Here is a 20,622-nt window from a genome sequence, read left to right on the forward strand (position 1 = left end):
CAGGAGAGGAGTTATCCTGGTGTCAGATTCTGAGCTTAGAGTTTCAGACAGACAGGGGGAGTGTGGAATGCAGTCCCATCATGGGGAGGTCCATGACGAGCGCAGTGTCCATGTCTCCAGCGGTGTGTGCTGTCCCATTGGGCAGAGCCCACTGTAGCCTTACCAGACTGACTGCAGCTGAGAAAAGCACCCACTGAAAGCAGGTTATCCGTGGCAGATTTTAGGGGCAGTCCTCATGGAGGAATGGTGGGGATGTGTATGGGGGTAGGACTCGGAATAGTGACCAAAGCTGAAGTTCATTAAGGAAGCCAGGCAACATCATGGGCCCTGGGTTGGGAGCACATGTCATTAAGAAAAAGACCACTGGGCCAGGGCTGTCACTTTGGAAATAAGCGGGAGTCCTGCGGGGCCCTGTGTTCTGTTCACACTAGGGTGTGGGCACTTGATGCACAGGTTGCTGGGTGTGGCCTTGGGTCTAGGACCCAAGGTTTAAATCTTCCTGCTTTGATGTCCCTTCTCCCCCAAGGGTGGTTTTGGGTGCAGAGGCTGAGACAGCAGTCGGGAGCTGCGTGGACTCATCTTTGAGGAGGGGATGCAGCCAAGAGCTGGGGCTTAGGGGCTGCGGTGTAAGCCCCCTTCACCTGGGAGTAGATGACGCATGAATCCTGGGGGAAGGAGCACATAGGTGAGGGCCAGAGGCCAGCAGGCCCTAGGTGGGAGAGTACACAGGTCACGGGACTCACCGTGTTCTTGAGAAGCTCTGGGTCAGAGGCTGCTGTGGAAAGAAAGGAAGCATTCATCTGTGAACTCAGAACTCTCTCTTTGCATCTGTGCCATCAGCCCAGCCACAGCCATCTCCATGTGGCTACACTGAACCTTTCCTAAGAACCTCAACCTCACAGCTTCGACCAACTCTCTCAGTATCACTCCACTCTTTGTTCCTCATGCTGAGCTCCCCAGGGACTCTCAAAAGAAAGAAATCTACTTTTTATCTTGTTCATGCTTTGATCATAGATTCATAGTGTATATTATGGAGAAGCAGCCTGGCCTGGAGCAGAGGCAGTGCAGTGGTTCAGAGCAGACTTCTGATCCAGACCACCCCAGACTGAGCCCCAGGTCAGCCGTGCCACCTCTGTGGCCTTGGGCAAGTCACTCAGTATCTCCTGCCTCGGGTGTCTCATCTGTATGTTGGGAATAATAATACCTACCTATAGGGTTATGTGTGTGTGTGTTTGATTTCTAACATCTGTTATGTGCTGAGCAGTTCCAATGTGCAGGTACACTTCTGAGGGCTATAAACAAACAAACTTTAAATATATGTGTGTGTGTACGTATTTATGGCATATATATATATATATATATATATATATATATATATTTTAAAATGTATTTATTTACAGTACTCAGAACTGTACCAGTCACATAGGAACTGCTCAATACATGTTGATATGATAATAGAAGTTGTTATTATTATTATATTGTCTTAAAGCTGTAATGAAATATGGCATTCATCAAGCAAGGCTTTCTTTTTGGCTTGGAATGAGCCTCAAGGGTCCCTGGAACTGCCCTGAGAAGCAGAGCTTGGCCTAAGGCTTGGACTCTAGAGACAGACTCTTCTGTCATTTGTTAGCTCTGTGAATTCAGGCTGGTCATTTAAGGTCTCTCTGCCTCTGTTTTCTCATCTGTGAAATGGGGTAACAACAACACACTTCAAAGGGGATTGTAAGTGTGAATGAGTTCATACGTTTTAGAGGTGGGCCACTGAACCAAGAATGGAACAAAATAGAGTTCTTTTAATTTTATACAAGAAGAATCAAAAAACCAGAGAAGGAAGCAGAATGGCTAAAAATTACATGGCACTTTTTACAGAACAAAGTTAGCATAGCCCCAAAGGCTTTCCCTTTCCTGCTCTGAGCAGGACGAAACCAGGCTGGATTCTTCACGGCTGACCATCTACCATGAGTGAGGACTAATGACACAGACAGACAACCTGCATATACTCATTATAAAAGCTGCTTAAACTCTGCTGCTGTAATAGCATCTCCACATCTACTTCCTCGTTTGATCCTCACAATAACCCTATGAGAGACTGTGATAAGCAGAATAATGTCTCCCACAAAGATGTCCATGTCCTGATACCTGCAACCTGTGAATATGTGACCTAAGATGGAGAAAGGGATTTTGCAGATGTGATTAAGATTAAGGACCTTCAAATGGTGAGATTATTTTAGATTATCCAGGTGGAATTTTAAGGAGAATTTTAAAATCTGAGAACTTTTTCTAGTTGTGGTCAAAGGGAGCACTGATTATGGAAGAAATGGTTAGAGAGGTGCCACTTGCTGGCTTTGAAGGGGATGGGATGGGGCCATGAGCCCCAGAAAGGAAAAGAGTGTCCTTTAGAAGCTGGAAAAGGCAAGGGAATGCATTCTTCCCTGGAGCTTCCAGAAAGGACCTCTGCCAACACTGATTTTAGCCCAGTGCGACCTGTGTTAGACTTCTGACCTACAGCACAGTAAGATAATAAACTTGTATTGTTTAAACCCTCATGGTCATTTGCCACAGCAGCAGTAGAAAACAGGTACAAGTAGGTAGGGAATGATAGACAGTCCTGTCTCATTTCACAGATGGGACGCTGAAGCTCTGAGGAGCTGACTGCCCAGGGTGATGACTTTGTTACTCAAGTGATGCTGAGGCCATCCATGGAGAATGGAGAAAGCAGCTCTGCATGGTGAGCTTGGGTTAATCACAACAGAGTAGGTGGGCACAAAGTAAGAAGCCCAGTGACCCAGCCTGAGGGGCAGTTCTGTGTCTGGTTGGCCCAGACCCACTGAAGGGGTGGAGACTGAGCCACACATAGCAATAGACCGCCAAAATCAAGGGTCCTTGGGTCTTACCTGCCTGTTTGTTCTCCACCTTCACGGTCCGGACTTCCGAGTACACCACGTCTCCTCTGTTAGGATTTACTTGGAGAGAAGTTGAAGTTTGAGAGGACTCTAAGGTTCTTGCCCCTTGTCTTGCTACTTCCTCCTCCCCCAGATAGAGTTTGTTCTCTGGAGGGGGCAGAGCCCTCTGGGCCTCTGTACTGTCCCTTCCTCATTTCTTCTCCCACCACTTCTTGGACCAACCCTGGGGTCCCTGCCCAAATGGAGGGTCCTCTGTCCTCACCATTGCTGTACACTGGTTGTAGTTCTATCCAGCTTGGTACATTGTGGTAGGTGGGCTCTTGTGGGTCTGAAGCTGACTGATTCCTGTAAGATAGAAGCATTGATGTTTCCCAGAAATCCTGATGAAGTAACTATAAGGATCATTCCCTGTTAGTGAGTCTTTACCACAGGATAGTTGCCAAGCCTGGAAACGTAGATGAGCATATAACAAATGGTCTATTGTTATGGACTATTATATTATAAATCATAATATTAATCCAGATTTTATGATCACCTGTATGTCACTGTGCTAGTGCCTATAACAATATTAAGTTGATTCTATTATTATCTCTATTTTTTAGATGGAAAAAATGGAGGTTCTGAGAAGTAAAATGACTTGCTCAAGACTATGTAACTAGAAAGGGGAAGAGCCAAGATTCAAACCTGGCTCCAAGGTCTACACTCCCAGAGAGATCAGTATCTGAGTGAAATCCATAATTAGAAAAGCTCAAATGGGAATTCCCTGGTGGTTCAGAGGTTAGGACTTGGTGCTTTCACTAAGAAGGGCTCGGGTTCAATCCCTGGTAGGGGAACTAAGATCCTGCAACTGTGCAGCATGGCCAAAAAAACAAACAAACAAAAAGGCTCAGAGGAACTCAGGATGGTTTGGATGCTGCTACCATAAGCTTGCCCAGGGATAGTTTGTGAGCTGTGGTGTGACTCCTAAAGTCAGCCTTTGGAATCCAAGATGGCAGCCTCTTCTTCACAGGCACCACCTCCTGTTAGCAGAGAGGTCTCTCGGGGTGGTCAAGTTGCATGACTCCATCTTCTTGGCTGTCATCACAACAGATGTTGGTTAGGTTGGGTTGGCCATGACCAGAGCTTTCCAGGCTGATTAAGCTAAGACCATCTTAGGAAACGGATGGATTCAGTGGTCATAGTGTCACTCAAACACTCAAACAACCAAGGCCACATTGGACCAAGGATGTAAGTTAATAAATAAAAAGCAATTAACACTTGCTGCAAGAAAAAGGCCTATTTAGCTAAGCTGATGGGTGAGAAGGTCCTGGGAATTGAGATATCCCAAGGGAGGTGGCAACATGAAATTGGCACAACCCATCTCAGTGACATGAAGCAGTGACCGTGCTCTCAGCAGTAACCAGATTTAATTCCATTTTCACACTTGGTGGGCATTTCATTAACCATATGGCAATATAGGCAGGTCTTACCTGGAGGAGTCAAATGTAGGCTTTCTTCCTGCAAAGGAAAGCAGAGAGACATTGAGTCCAGGAGAAGGAAGACTTCACAAGGAGCACAGCTCATAGGAGGCTCACCTAGAACCTTCCAGGAGTCACTGTCTCTAAGATGTGAACCCTCCTTTGCTATGTCCAAGGGAGGTGGCAGATTGGGCAAAAACTACTGATCCTGGATTCCAGATGGGTATAGTTATAATACAAAAGGGTAGCCCACAATCCATAATCTTTTAACGTGGAGTTTGTGAAGAACAATGGTCAATAGCTGAATGTGGGAAAATAGACTTGATCGGCTATGAAAGTACCATACATTTACAAAATCAGTAAGTTATCAAATTATATTTGGTTTCTGTTCTCACTCCTATTTCTCAGAGTTTTTCTTCTCCTCTTCCGTTCCTTGGGGGTCTTGTAAGGGTAGAGAGGGAAAGACACTGTAATTTGTCATGTCAGATAAACTACATCTTGTGAAGACATCTTACACCCAATAGGGCTGTTCTGGAAACTTTGCATTTGATTAAGACAAATTCTGGAGGAACTAGAGAGGAAGGTAGGAGTTGTGGAATTGTGCAGAAAGGAGGTTTTGAGAGCTTGCGGTTGGTTCCAAAGGCAGCATGGGCCTGAGGGAATGGAGATGGGAAGGACAGGGACTCAAGCAAAGGTTAACTAGGGAGTTACTCACCTGCTTTTCTCGGGAGCCAGCAGTAGAACAACAGTGCTATGGCAGCGAGACCCATCATGCTGAGCAGCCCCCCGGTGACACCGGTGGCAACAGGGCCACTTCTGCTCCCTGTCAGCCCTGAGGGGGAGACCCCAGGCATGAGCCAGATGGAGAGGCTTGTGGTCTTGAACTGCCCTGATCCCTGGAGCTGATGCCTGGGAGAGAGGATGAACTGAGGGGACCAGGACTCCTGAGGCTAATGAGGTGCAAGTGTGGCACAGGGGATGGAACTTCTCTTGGTGGGGAAGCTCATGTCTGTGGCTGATGCAAGGGTTGAGGGTCAGGATGGATGATGCTAGCTGAAGAGTATTAAATTCGGTGGTCTTCTTTAGCCTCCTTTCCCACCCAAATGACAAGCCTTCAGAAAAACTTAATGAAAATAACAGTTTGGAGAACATCTAGCTTTGTGTACATGTCCCTGAGAAACACTGTCCTGGTCAGGCATCACAAGGATTATCAGAGTATCCTAGGAGGAAATCTTTTGGCCACATCTGTGGCCTGAGAATAGGAAACTTACCTGTGATGAAAAGTGTCACTGCCTCACTGCACTGGGGACCCAGGCCATTGTCGGCCTCACAGGAGTAGGTTCCAGAATGATTTGCAGTCAGTGAGAGGTTGAGGGACACTCCTTGTCCAGAGTGGGACATGCTGCTCTCTAGGGTGACATTCTTGTGATAAAACTGGTACAGGATTGGGGGAGAGCCTCTCTGGGCCTCACAGTGAAGCTCCACCACATCCCCCACCACAGCCTGGGCCCTGGGGGCCCTGAGGGTGAGGATAGGGCGAGACACTGGAACTGAGGAAAAAACAAAAAGTCAATAGAAGTTCCTACTTCTAACATATTCAGAAAGGAACAAAAAATAATATAAACAAATAATAAAAGTCATATCTCAATCAAGGAAAATATATTGAAACACATATGACAGGCAAAGTTAATGACCTGAATCCACAAATAGCTTTCAATGCACAAAAATATCCAACAGAAAAGTGTGAAAAGGGTATGAATCACTAAAAACTTCAAATAGCCAATAAATATATAAAGATATTATCTTTGTTACTAGTTAAGTATATACAAATAAAAACACCCATCAGACTGGCAAAGCTTAAAAAGGCAGATAATACTAATGGGGTTGTGGATTAAGAGGCACCCTGATATTCTCTCAGTGGGAATGCAAATTTGAGACACTTCCTTGAATGGTGATTTGGAAATACATATCTAATTTAAAATGCACATAAACTTTGACCCAGCAAATCTACTTCTAAGACTATTTTCTTTAGGGCTACTGACATGAGTTATGTAAAAAATGGCCAATAGACACGTGAAAAGATGCTCAATATGGCTAATTATTAGAGAAATGCAAATCAAAACTACAGTGAGGTATCACCTCACACCAGTCAGAATGGCCATCATTAAAAAGTCAACAAGTTTGGTATTGTGATGTGTTTACTTATTATATACAGTTCATACTTCATAGAAACTGTTATTTTATTGCTTTTGAATAAATTTTATATTTTGAATAAAAAAAAAGTCAACAGGACTGAGACCTTCAAGATGGCGGAGGAGTAAGACGTGGAGATCACCTTCTTCCCCACAAATACATCAGAAAAACAACTACATGTGGAACAACTCCTAGAGAACACCTACTGAAAGCTGGCAGAAGACCTCAGACTTCCCAAAATTGTGGCTCACAGGGTTTTGGTGCTCCATCCGGGTGTCAGGTCCTATGCCTCTGAGGTGGGAGAACGGAGTTCACAACATTGGTCCACAAGAGACTTCCCAGCTCCACGTAATAACAAATGGCAAATGCTCTCCCAGAGAGCACCATCTCAATGTTAAGACCCAGCTCCACTCAATGACCAGCAAGCTACAGTGCTGGACACCCTATGCCAAACAACTCGCAAGACAGGAACACAACCCCACCCATTAGCAGAGAGGCTGCCTAAAATCAAAATAAGGTCACAGACACCCGAAAAAAACCACCAGACACGGTCTTGCCCACCAGAAAGACAATATTCAGCCTCACTGACCAAGACACAGGCACCAGTTCCCTCCACCAGGAAGCCTACACAACCCACTGAACCAACCTTAGCCACTGGGGACAGACACCAAAAGCAACGGGAACTACGAACCTGCAGCCTGTGAAAAGGAGACCCCAAACACAGTAAGTGAAGCAAAATGAGAAGACAGAGAAACAAAAAGCAGATGAAGGAGCAAGGTAAAAATGACCAGACCAAACAAATGAAGAAGAAATAGGCAGTCTACCTGAAAAAGAATTCAGAGTAATGAGTGTAAAGATGATCCAAAATCTTGGAAATAGAATGGAGAAAATAGAAGAAACATTTAAGAAGGACCTAGAAGAACTAAAGAGCAAACAAACAATGATGACCAACAAAATAAATGAAATTAAAAATTCTCTTGAAGAAATCAATAGCAGAATAACTGAGGCAGAAGAATGGATAAATAACCTGGAATATAAAAGGGTAGAAATAACTACCACAGAGCAGAATAAAGAAAAAAGAATGAAAAGAATTGAGGACAGTGTCAGAGACCACTGGGCAAACATTAAACACACCAACATTCAAATTATAGGGGTCCCAGAGAAGAAGAGACAAAAAAAGGAACTGAGAAAATATTTGAAGAGATTATAGTTGAAAACTTCCCTAATATGGGAAAGGAAATAGTCAATCCAGTCCAGGAAGGGCATAGAGTCCCATACAGGATAAATCCAAGGAGAAACAGGCCAAGACACATATTAATCAAACTATCAAAAATTAAATACAGAGAAAAAATATTAAAGGCAGCAAGGGAAAAGCAACAAATAACATACAAGGGCATCCCCATAAGGTTACCAGCTGATCTTTCAGCAGAAACTCTGCAAGCCAGAAGGGAGGGGCAGGACATATATAAAGTGTTGAAAGAGAAAAACCTACAACCAAGATTACTCTACCCAGCAAGGATCTCATTCAGATTTGACAGAGAAATTAAAAGCTTTACAGACAAGCAAAAGCTAAGAGAATTCAGCATCACGAAACCAGCTTTACAACAAATGCTAAAGGAACTTCTCTAGACAGGAAACAGAAGACAAGGAAAAGACCTACAAAACAAACCCAAAATAATTAAGAAAGTGGTAATAAGAACATACATATTGATAACTACCTTAAATGTAAATGGATTAAATACTCCCACCAAAATACATAGACTGGCTGAATGGATACAAAAACAAGACTCACATATATGCTGTCTACAAGAGACCCACTTCAGACCTAGGGACACATACAGACCGAAAGTGAGGAGATGAAAAAAGATATTCCATGCAAATGGAAGTCAAAAAAAAGCTGGTTAGCAATTCTCATATCAGACAAAATAGACTTTCAAATAAAGACTATTACAAGAGACAAAGAAGGATACTCATAATGATCAATGGATCAATCCAAGGAGAAGATATAACAACTGTAAATATTTATGCACCCAACAGAGGAGCACCTCAATACATTAGGCAAATGCTAACAGCCATAAAAGGAGAAAATGACAGTAACACAATCGTAGTAGGGGACTTTAACACCCCACTTTCACCAATGGACAGATCATCCAAAATGAAAATAAATAATGAAACACAAGCTTTAAATGATACATTAAACAAGATGGACTTAATTGATATTTATAGGACATTCCACCCAAAAACAACAGAATACACTTTCTTCTCAAGTGCTCATGGAACACTCTCCATGATAGATCATATCTTGGGTCACAAATCAAGCTTTGGTAAATTTAAGGTAATTGAAATTGCATCAAGTAACTTTTCGGACCACAATGCTAAGAGTCTAGATATTAATTACAGGTAAAAATCTGTAAAAAACACAAACACACGGAGGATAAACAATACACTACTAAATAACACTACTAAATAAGAGGTCACTGAAGAAATCCAAGAGGAAATTAAAAAATACCTAGAAACAAATGACAATGAAAACACGATGACCCAAAATCTATGCGATGCAGCAAAAGCAGTTCTAAGACGGAAGTTTACAGCAGTACAATCCTACCTCAAGAAACAAGAAAGATCTCAAATAAACAACCTAACCTTACACCTAAAGCAATTAGAGATAGAAGAAGAACAACAACAAAAAACCCTCACAAAGTTAGCAGAGAGAAAGAAATCATAAATATCAGATCAGAAATAAATGAAAAAGAAATGAAGGAAACAATAGCAAATATCAATAAAACTAAAAGGTGGTTCTTTGAGAAGGTAAACAAGATTGATAAACCATTAGCCAGACTCATCAAGAAAAAAAGGGAGAAGACTCAAATCAATAGAATTAGAAATGAAAAAGGAAAAGTAACAACTGACACATCAGAAATACAAAGAATCATGAGAGATTACTACAAGCAACTATATGCCAAAAAAATGGACAACCTGAAAGAAATGGACAAATTCTTAGAGAAACACAACCTTCCAAGACTGAACCAGAAAGAAATAGAAAATATAAACAGACCAATCATGAGAACTGAAATTGAGACTGTGATTAAAAATCTTCCTAAAAACAAAAGCCCAGGGCCAGATGGTTTCACAGGCAAATTCTATCAAACATTTAGAGAAGAGCTAATACCTATCCTTCTCAAACTCTTCCAAAATATAGCAGAGGGAGGAACACTCCCAAACTCATTCTACGAGGCCACCATCACCCTGATACCAAAACCAGACAAAGATGTCACAAAGAAAGAAAAGTACAGGCCAATATCACTGATGAACATAGATGCAAAAATCCTCAACAAAATACTAGCAAACAGAATCCAACAGCACATTAAAAGGATCATACAATATGCTCACGTGGGTTTTATCCCAGGAATGCAAGGATTCCTCAGTATATACAAATCAATCAATGTGATACACCATATTAACAAAGTGAAGGAGAAAAACCATATGGTCATCTCAATAGATGCAGAAAGAGCTTTTGACAAACTCAACACCCATTTATGATAAAACCCTGCAGAAAGTAGGCATAGAGGGAACTTACCTCAACATAATAAAGGCCATATATGACAAACCCACAGCCAACGTCATTCTCAATGGTGAAAAATGAAACCATTTCCACTAAGATCAGGAATAAGAGAAGGTGGTCCTCTCTCACCATTATTATTCAACATAGTTTTGGAAGTTTTAGCCACAGCAATCAGAGGAGAAAAAGAAATAAAAGGAATCCATACCGGAAAAGAAGAAGTAAAGCTGTCACTGTTTGCAGATGACATGATACTATACACAGAGAATCCTAAAGATGTTACCCAAAAACTACTAGAGCTAATCAATGAATTTGGTAAAGTAGCAGGATACAAAATTAATGCACAGAAAACTCTTGCATTCTTGAGAGGGCAGACAGCAGAAGCAAGAAGAACTACAATCCTGCAGCCTGTGGAACAAAAAACACATTCACAGAAAGATAGACAAGATGAAAAGGCAGAGGGCTATGTACCAGATGAAGGAACAAGCTAAAGCCCCAGAAAAACAACTAAATGAAGTGGAGATAGGCAACCTTCCAGAAAAAGAATTTAGAATAATGATAGTGAAGATGATTCAGGGCCTTGGAAAAACAATGGAGGCAAAGATGGAGAAGATGCAAGACATGTTTTAAAAAGACTTAGAAGAATTAAAGAACAAACAAACAGAGATGAACAGTACAATAACTGAAATGAAAACTACACTAGGAGGATCAAGAGCAGAATAACTGAGGCAGAAAAACGGATAAGTGATCTGAAAGACACAATGGAGGAATTCACTGCTGCGGAACAGAATAAAGAAAAAAGAAAGAAAAGAAATGAAGACAGCCTAAGAGACCTCTGGGACAACATTAAATGCAACAACATTTGCATTATAGCGGTCCCAGAAGGAGAAGAGAGAGAGGAAGGACCAGAGAAAATATTTGAGGAGATTATACTTGAAGACTTCCCTAACATGGGAAAGGAAATAGCCATCCAAGTCCAGGAAGCGCGACGAGTCCCATACAGGATAAACCCAAGGAGAAACACGCCAAGACACACAGTAATCAAATTGGCAAAAATTAAAGACAAAGAAAGCAGCAAGGGAAAAATGACAAATAACATACAAGGGAACTCCCATAAGGTTAACAGCTGATTTCTCGGCAGAAACTCTACAAGCCAGAAAGGAGTGGCATGATATACTTAAAGTGATGAAAGGGAAGAACCTGCCACCAAGATTACTCTACCCAGCAAGGATCTCATTCAGATTTGATGGAGAAATCAAAAGCTTTACAGACAAGCAAAAGCTAAGAGAATTCAACACCACCAAACCAGCGCTACAACAAATGCTAAAGGAACTTCTCTAAGTGGGAAACACAAGAGAAGAAAAGGACCTACAAAAACAAACCCAAAACAATTAAGAAAATGGTCATAGGAACATACATATCAATAATTACCTTAAACGTGAATGGAGTAAATGCTCCAACCAAAAGACACAGGCTCACTGAGTGGATACAAAAACAAGACCCATATATATGCTGTCTACAAGAGGCCCACTTCAGACCTAGGCACACATACAGACTGGAAGTGAGGGGATGGAAAAATATATTCCATGCAATTGGAAATCAAAAGAAAGCTGCAGTAGCAATAGTCATATTGGATAAAATACACTTTAAATAAAGAATGTTACAAGAGACAAGGAAAGACACTACATAATGAGCAAGGGATCAATTGAAGAGGAAGATATAACAATTATAAATATATATGCATCCAACATAGGAGCACCTCAATACATAAGGCAATGGCTAACAGTTCTAAAATAGGAAATTGACAGTAACACAATAATAGTGGGGGACTTTAAGACCCCACTTACACCAATGGACAGATCATCCAAAATGAAAATAAATAAGGAAACAGAAGCGTTAAATGACACAATAGAATAGATAGAGTTAATTGATATTTATAGGACATTCCATCCCCAAAGAGCCGATTACACTTTATTCTCAAGTGTGTATGGAACATTCTCCAGGATAGATCACATCTTGGGTCACAAATCAAGCCTCAATAAATTTAAGAGAATTGAACTCATATCAGGCATCTTTTCTGACCACAATGCTATGAGATTAGAAATGAATTACAGGGAAAAAAACATTAAAAAACACAAACACACACACACACACACAAAAAACAAACCAAAAAAACCCCACAAACACATGGAGGCTAAACAATACATTACTAAATAATGAAGAGATCACTGAAGAAATCCAAGAGGAAATAAAAAAATACCTAGAGACAAATGGAAATGAATACACGATGATCCAAAACCTATGGGATGCAGCAAAAGCAGTTCTAAGAGGGAAGTTTATAGTTATACAAGGCTACCTCAAGAAACAAGAAAAATCTCAAATAAACAATCTAACCTTATACCTAAAGGAACTGGAGAAAGAAGAACAAACAAAACCCAAAGTTAGCAGAAGGAAAGAAATCATAAAGATCAGAGCAGAAATAAATGAAATAGAAACAAAGGAAACAACTGCAAAGATCAATAAAACTAAAAGCTGGTTCTTTGAGAAGGTAAACAAAATTGATAAACCATTAGACAGACTCACCAAGAGGGAGAGGACTCAAATCAATAAAATTAGAAATGAAAAAGCAGAGGTTACAACAGACACCGCAGAAATACAAAGCATCCTAAGAGATTACTACAAGCAACTCTATGCCAATAAAATGAACAACCTGGAAGAAATGGACAGATTCTTAGAAAGGTATAAACTTCCAAGACTGAACCAGGAGGAAATAGAAAATATGAACAAGCTAGTCACAAGTAATGAAATTGAAACTGTGATTAAAAATCTTCCAACAAACAAAAGTCAAGGACCAGATGGCTTCACAGGTGAATTCTATCAAACACTTAGAGAAGAGCTAACACCCATCCTTCTCAAACGCTTCCAAAATATTGCAGAGGAAGGAACACTCCCAAACTCATTCTATGAGGCCACCATCACCCTGACACCAAAACCAGACGAAGATAGTACAAAAAAAGAAAAATACAGAGCAATACCACTGATGCATATAGATGCAAAAATCCTTAACAAAATATTAGCAAACAGAATGAAACAACACATTAAAAGGATCATACACCATGATCAAGTGGGATTTATCCCAGGGATGCAAGGAGTCTTCAATATACGTAAATCAATCAATGTGATACACCATATTAACAACTTGAAGAATTAAAACCATATGACCATCTCAATAGATGCAGAAAAAGCTTTTGACAAAATTCAACAACAATTTATGATAAAAACTCTCCAGAAAGTGGGCACAGAGGGAATATACCTCAACATAATAAAGATCATATATGACAAACCCACAGAAGACATCATTCTTAATGGTGATAAACTGAAAGCATTTCCTCTAAGATCAGGAACAAGACAAGGATGTCCACTCTTACCACTATTATTCAACATAGTTTTGGAAGTCCTAGCCACAGCAATCAGAGAAGAAAAAGAAATTCAAATTGGAAAAGAAGAAATAAAACTGTCACTGTTTGCAGATGACATGATACTATACATAGAGAATGCTAAACATGCCACCAGAAAGCTACTAGAGCTAATCAATGAATTTGGTAAAGTTACAGGATACAAAATTAATGCACAGAAATCTCTTGTATTCCTATACACTAATGATGAAACATCTGAAAGAGAAATTAAGAAAACACTCCCATTTACCATTACAACAAAAAGAATAAAATACCTAGGAATAAACCTACATAGGGAGACAAAAGGCCTGTATGCAGAAAACTATAAGACACTGATGAAAGAAATTAAAGATGATACCAAAAGATGGAGAGATATACCATGTTCTTGGATTGGTCGAATCAATATTGTGAAAATGACTACACTACCCAAAGCGATCTACAGATTTAATGCAATCCCTATCAAATTACCAATGACATTTTTTATGGAACTAGAACAAAAAATCTTAAAATTTGTATGGAGACACAAAAGACCCTGAATAGCCAAAGCAGTCTTGAGGAAAAAAAAAGGAGCTGGCAGAATCAGACTCCATAACTTCAGACTATACTACAAAGCTACAGTAATCAAGAAAATATGGTACTGGCACAAAAACAGAAACATAGATCAATGGAACAACATAGAAAGCCCAGAGGCAAACCCACGCACCTATGGTCCACTAATCTATGCCAAAGGAGGCAAGGATATACAATGGAGAAAAGACAGTCTATTCAATAAGTGGTGCTGAGGAAACTGGACAGCTACATGTAAAAGAATGAAATTAGAACACTCCCTAACACCATACACAAAAATAAAGTCAAAATGGATTCGAGACCTAATGTAAGACCGGACACTACAAAACTCTTAGAGGAAAACATAGGAAGAACACTCTTTGACATAAATCACAGCAAGATCTTTTTTGGTCCACCTCTTAGAGTAATGGAAATAAAAACAAAAATAAACAAATGGGACCTAATGAAACTTAAAAGCTTTTGCACAGCAAAGGAAACCATAAACAAGACGAAAAGCCTACCCTCAGAATGGGAGAAAATATTTGCAAATGAAGCAACTGACAAAGGATTAATCCCCCAAATTTACAAACAGCTCATGCAACTCAATATCAAAAACAACAAACAAAGCCCAATCCAAAAATGGGCAGAAGACCTAAATAGGCATTTCTCCAAAGAAGATATACAGATTGCCAACAAAGACATGAAAGGATGCTCTAATCATTAGAGCAAAACAAATCAAAACTACAATGAGGTATCACCTCACACCAGTCAGAATGGCCATCATCAAAACATCTACAAACAATAAATACTGGAGAGGGTGTGGAGGAATGGTAACCCTCTTCCACTGTTGGTGGGAATGTAAATTGGTACAGCCACTATGGAGAACAGTACGGAGGTTCCTTAAAAAACTAAAAATAGAACTACCATACGACCCAGCTATCCCACTACTGGGCGTATACCCTGAGAAAACCTTAATTCAAAAAGAGTGATGTACCACAATGTTCATTGCAGCTTTATTTATAATAGCCAGGACATGGAAGCAACCTAAGTGTCCATCGACAGATGAAGAGATAAAGAAGATGTGGCATATATATACAATGGAATATTTCTCAGCCATAAAAAGAAACAAAATTGAGTTATTTGTAGTGAGGTGGATGGACCTAGAGTCTGTCATACGGAGTGAAGTAAGTCAGAAAGAAAAAAACAAATACCGTATGCTAACACATATATATGGAACCTAAAAAATAATAAAAAGGCTATGAAGAACCTAGGAGCAGGACAGGAATAAAGATGCAGATGTAGAGAATGCACTTGGGGACACGGGGGTGGGGAAGGGTAAGCTGGGACGAAGTGAGAGAGTGGCATGGATATATATACACTACCAAATGTAAAATAGATAGCTAGTGGAAAGCAGCTGCATAGCACAAGGAGATCACCTCGGTGCTTTGTGACCACCTAGAGGGGTGGGATAGGGATGGTTGGAGGGAGACGCAAGAGGAAGGAGATAGGGAGATATATGTATATGTATAGCTGAGTCACTTTGTTATAAAGCAGAAACTAACACCATTGTAAAGCAATTACAGTCCGCTAAAGACGTTAAAAAAAAAAGTCAAGAAACATTGCTGGAGAGGCTGTGGAGAAAAGGGAGCCCTCCTACACTGTTGGTGGGAATGTAAATTGGTGCAGCCACTATGGAGAATAGTATGGAAATTCCTCAAAAAAGTAAAAATAGAGTTACTATATGATCCTGTAATTCCACTCTTGGGCAAGTGCTAGTTCAAAAAGATATATGCACCCCAATGTTTATAGCAGCAATATTTACAATAGCCAAGACATGGCAGCAACCTAAATATCATCATTAGATGAATGAATAAAGAAGATGTGGTATATATACATACGATGGACTATTACTCAGCCATAAAAAAGAATGAAATGATGCCATTGCAGGAACATGGATGGACTTAGAGATTGCCATACTGAGTGAAGTCAGACAGAGAAAGACAAATATCATATGATATCACTTATCACTAAAAAAATGATGCAAATGAACTTATTTATAAAACAGAAATAGACTCACAGACATAGAAAACAAAATTATGGTTACCAAGGGGGCTAGCAGGCAGGGATGAGATAAATTTGGAGTTTGGGATTAACATGTATACCCTACTATATATAAAATAGATAACCAGCAAGGGCTTACTGTATAGCACAGGGAACTATACTCAATATCTTGTAATAACCTACAATGGAAAGAATCTGATAACGAATATATATACATATATATATATATATATATATGTACGTATATGAAACTGAATCACTTTGCTGTACACATTGTAACTATACTTCTATTTAAAAAAGTATTTGCAAATATATTTGCGCAAAGATTTCTATTGTAGAATTTTTATAATAGCTAAAAACTGGAGACAACCTAGTTGACTTGCTAATAAAACACGAAAGATATCCAAGATATATCAAGTAAAAAATGCAAGTTGCATAACTATATGTGTAATATGATTGTACTTGTAAAAAATTCTATGCCTTTATGTTTATAATATATTTTAATATTTCTAAAAAAATATACCTGAAAGTACCCTTTTGTTCCATTTGACTTTTTATCGTGAAAGTTTATGTATTCTTCCAGAATAATAAATTATTAAAAAGTTGTGTTAAACCTGGCCACAAAGGATGAGAGATATTATAATGTAGATTTACATTGAGTTGGATAGGCTCATTTTTCAACCTGGCTTTACCTTTGCTAGCTGTGTCTCTAAGCTGGTTACTTCACCTCTCTAAGCTTCAGTTTCCTCTCCTGCAAACTGAGGATAAAAATGATCTCATTTTTAACCTCAGTGGTTTATTTTAAAGATTAAATGAGATATTGCATGTCAAGTACTAAGCACAGGGCCTGGCACATACAAGGGCTCAGTAAGTATTTATGATGGTGATGATGATGATGGTAGTGACAATGTAATAAGTATTCCTTTTTCTTGTAGTTCTTCATGATGTGTCCTAGTTCTAGGACTCAGACACAATCATTTAGCAAGAAGTCCTTTAGGTGTGATAGCACCAGCATAAATAATAGGCATTTGCACCAGGGATCATAGAAACAAAGGAATGAGGATGTGTATAAAATCACGAATACAGAGTGTGAGGGGTATGATGTGCTGGTCCACTGTGTTGTGAAGAGGGAGGGAGTGGCACTTGGTCAGAAGTACATGCCTGTGTGGTGGATCTAAAAGGTGAGTGTGTAAACCATGCGGTAAGAGTTCCTGTGAACCTTAGAGGAAAATTGGCTGAGGCAGGTGCTGCCTACCACTGGGGGGAGAAGAATGGACTAGTTGAATGGAAAAAAATCAAATCTGCAATCAGGTAGCCTGCTAGATGCCAAAGAGGTGGCTGCCCCAGCCACCTTGATGGGATGCTGGCTCCTGGGCTGGTATGTCTAAATCAACCTGCTCATGTGATTTTGTCTGTATTTCTTATGATACTCAGGGACCCAGCCAAGGGAGACTAAGAGTATCAGCCTGTATTTTGCTTTATGTACTTCAGAAAGCATTTGCATGTTATTTCATGGTCTCGTGTTTCTCTGGGTTTGTATCCCAGGAGCAGTGACTCCCAGCTTCTCCTTTAGCATGTCTCCTTCCAGGAACCTTTGAGTCTGACATACACCATATTCCCTGTGCACCAAAATAATAGGATTCTAGGGTTGAGGATGACCCTGATATTCATCTAGTTCAATTTTCTCACTTTGTGAATGAGGAAATTGAGGTCAATATAGGGAAATATGCTTGGCCAAGTTCATAGAGCTAGTATCTTCAGAACCAACACTAGAACATTCATCTCAACAGCCCTTAGCATACTTTTGCTCTACCATAAGATTGGCCTGTAGGGGATCATCACAAAGCAGATTCAGAGATGACAAGAAGCAGTTTTCCTTTGGCTTTTATACCTAAAGGCAAGATGTCAGACTGCTTAGAGAATGAAAGAATTTGATTAATGGGTGACCATTTTCACTCCATGTCATCCTGCTTTCACCTCTGTGTCCCCACTGCTTTAAGAATCACTTTGTAAACTAACTTGGATTGGTTGTGATTGTATACCCTTAAAAGCTATGTACCTAGCTAATATTAATATAGAATTTTTAATATGGAAATGTGAGGCATGTTTATATCCCTGGTAGTGAAAGAAGCTCAAGAGTAGAAGTTTGTTGGAAGTCAAAGAGAGAAAAACCAGGATAAAGAATGACCTGACCTTTCTGGGGGCAACGAAACCTATACCTAAAATTCGTTATTTTCCCTTTTGTATCGTAATTGCAGATCAAAATATAGTCTTGGTTCTAAAAACCTTCTTTGCATTTTTAGTGAGGAGTTTTGATCACATTCAAGAAGACTTCTTGAACTGTGCTGCTGGGAAGGTCCAGGTTCCTGAAAGCGCAGACACAGGAAGGATCCCAGACTTTCAACTGGAAATTCTATGTGCAGGAAATATGCTGGGTGGTCACACCAGCAAACAGGAGTGCTGGAGCTCCATTTCTGCTGCCGGGGAGAGAAAGCAGTCAGTCCCTGGTTGTGCTGTCTGTGGGCAGGACCAACTCACCTATGACACTGAGTAGCATCACCTCACTCTGCTGGACCCCCAGGCCATTGTCGGCCTTACAGGAGTAGTTTCCAGAATGGTTCGTGGTCAGAGAGAGGCTGAAGGATGCTCCCCCTCCCAAGGGAGCTGAGCTGTTTCCCACGGCGACATCCTTGTGATAAAACTGGTACAGGATCGGGGGAGAGCCTCTCTGGGCCTCACAGTGAAGCTCTATCATGTCCCCCACCACAGTCTGGGCCCTGGAAGCCCTGAGGGTGAGGACAGGCTGAGACACTGGAACTGAAGGAAAAAAGATAGTTAACCATCAGTTCATGCTGTTTAAATACGTTCTTCTATAGAAAAGACATTTCAAACAGGAAAATGTTTTTAATGACCTTGTGACATCACTCAGAACTCAGCTATAATTGCTTCATATCTGAAGAAACAAATCATTTGTGTAGTGTTATATATAGTCTGGAATACTTCGATATACAATTGCAAAAGTGTTTGGGGAATCTGAAAACAGAGATTAAATTGAAACCCAAGTATCTGAGAAGTCAGAAGACAATTGGAGAAAAGGAGAAATCAGTTCAATAGAAAATGAGAAACAGGGGAGACTGCTGCTTACATAGCCAGAGATGTAACCGAGCCTTGGCTGCATCAAAAATAAGACCCAAAAGAGAATAAATATTGATCAAGTTATTGGCTCATTTTTATATTTATTCATTCATCAAAAATTAATTGAGCAGTTTAAAAGTCTCAGGAACTACACAATATGCTGGGGATTCAATAGTGAGAAAGACACAGTTCCTGCCCTCATGAAGCCTGCAATCTAGATGAGATGATAGAGAGCAATTAAATAGAAATACAAATACATAATTAAAACATTTACAATTGATACAAAGTAAAGAATAGGATGCTATGAAATGTATAATAATGGGGCCTGATCTAGTATGGGTTAGTCAGGTAATGCTTCCTCACAAAGTGACATCTGAATTAACCAGGTGAGGAAGGGAGTGAAGACTGCTCAGGCAGGCAAACAGTGTGCGCAAAGGCCCTGAGCTGGGAAGAAGGTTGGAGCTTTTGAGCTGTTGAAACGAGGTGACAGCAGCAGTAAGAGAAGGGTTTGAAGAGTGCCATGAAATAGGAGGCTGGAGAGCTAGGCAGAGCTTCACAAGCCATGGTACGGATTTTGATCCTTCTTCACAGAGCAATGGGAAACCTGTAAGTGTCTCTATACAGGGGCATGAGATGATCAAACCTGTCTTTTCTAAAGACAATTTTGATCTCAGTGTGCAAAATGGATTGTAATGGGACAGAAATGGAATGGAGAGGTTATTAGGGGTGGAGTGGTGGCGTTGCAGTAATTGAAATGGTGGTAGACTTGACTATGATAGTGGCAGTAAAGATAGAAAGAAAAGATCCAAGGAATATTTTGGAAATAAAATCAATAGGAGTCAATGATTAACTGGCTATGGAGACCAAGGGAGAGAAATGACAAGGAAGACTCCTGGGATTTTGCCTTGTATATATGGGTGAATGGAAGTGTCTTTCACAGAGCTAGGGACACTTGGAGGAGGACCAGATATGGGGGGAGTTCCATGAGTTCAGTTTTAGAGATGTTCAAGTTCACGAGCCTTTAAGAGATATGGCATAGGCAGGTGCTCAGGTAGGAGGTCTCTTTTGGAGATAAAAGCTTAAGAATCATTTATAGATGACACCCCCAGGATTATCCAGAGAAAGAACATATATAAGAGAAGAGGGTACATGCAGGACAAAGCTCTGGGACACACCAATGCTTTTAAAGTTTGTCTATAAAAGGAGGAGCTAGTAAAGGGAACAGAGAAGGAGTGGCAGAGAAAGGAGATCCAGGAGAAGGTGAAGTCATTGAAGCCAAGGAAGGGAGGGTTTCAAGAAGAAAGAAATACTAT

The 20,622-nt window shown here is 40.3% G+C and overlaps 1 protein-coding gene across 1 annotated transcript in view; it reads right to left on the minus strand.

Moving 5' to 3' along the window:
* Nucleotides 1-575: 575 nt before the first annotated feature.
* The window catches only part of FCRL5 (Fc receptor like 5), a 49,648-nt gene continuing 29,601 nt past the window's right edge, over nucleotides 576-20,622 (minus strand). The window contains exons 11-18 of the mRNA XM_060032223.1: nucleotides 18,713-18,991; nucleotides 5,632-5,910; nucleotides 5,076-5,192; nucleotides 4,373-4,400; nucleotides 3,166-3,248; nucleotides 2,895-2,963; nucleotides 744-775; nucleotides 576-665 (exon numbers count right to left, since the gene is read on the minus strand). Of these exons, the coding sequence (XP_059888206.1) occupies nucleotides 576-665; nucleotides 744-775; nucleotides 2,895-2,963; nucleotides 3,166-3,248; nucleotides 4,373-4,400; nucleotides 5,076-5,192; nucleotides 5,632-5,910; nucleotides 18,713-18,991 (977 nt within the window). The remainder of the gene's footprint in view (nucleotides 666-743; nucleotides 776-2,894; nucleotides 2,964-3,165; nucleotides 3,249-4,372; nucleotides 4,401-5,075; nucleotides 5,193-5,631; nucleotides 5,911-18,712; nucleotides 18,992-20,622) is intronic.

The sequence above is a fragment of the Delphinus delphis genome, chromosome 1 (genome assembly GCF_949987515.2).
Source record: "Delphinus delphis chromosome 1, mDelDel1.2, whole genome shotgun sequence".
In the NCBI taxonomy this organism is placed as follows: Eukaryota; Metazoa; Chordata; class Mammalia; order Artiodactyla; family Delphinidae; genus Delphinus; species Delphinus delphis.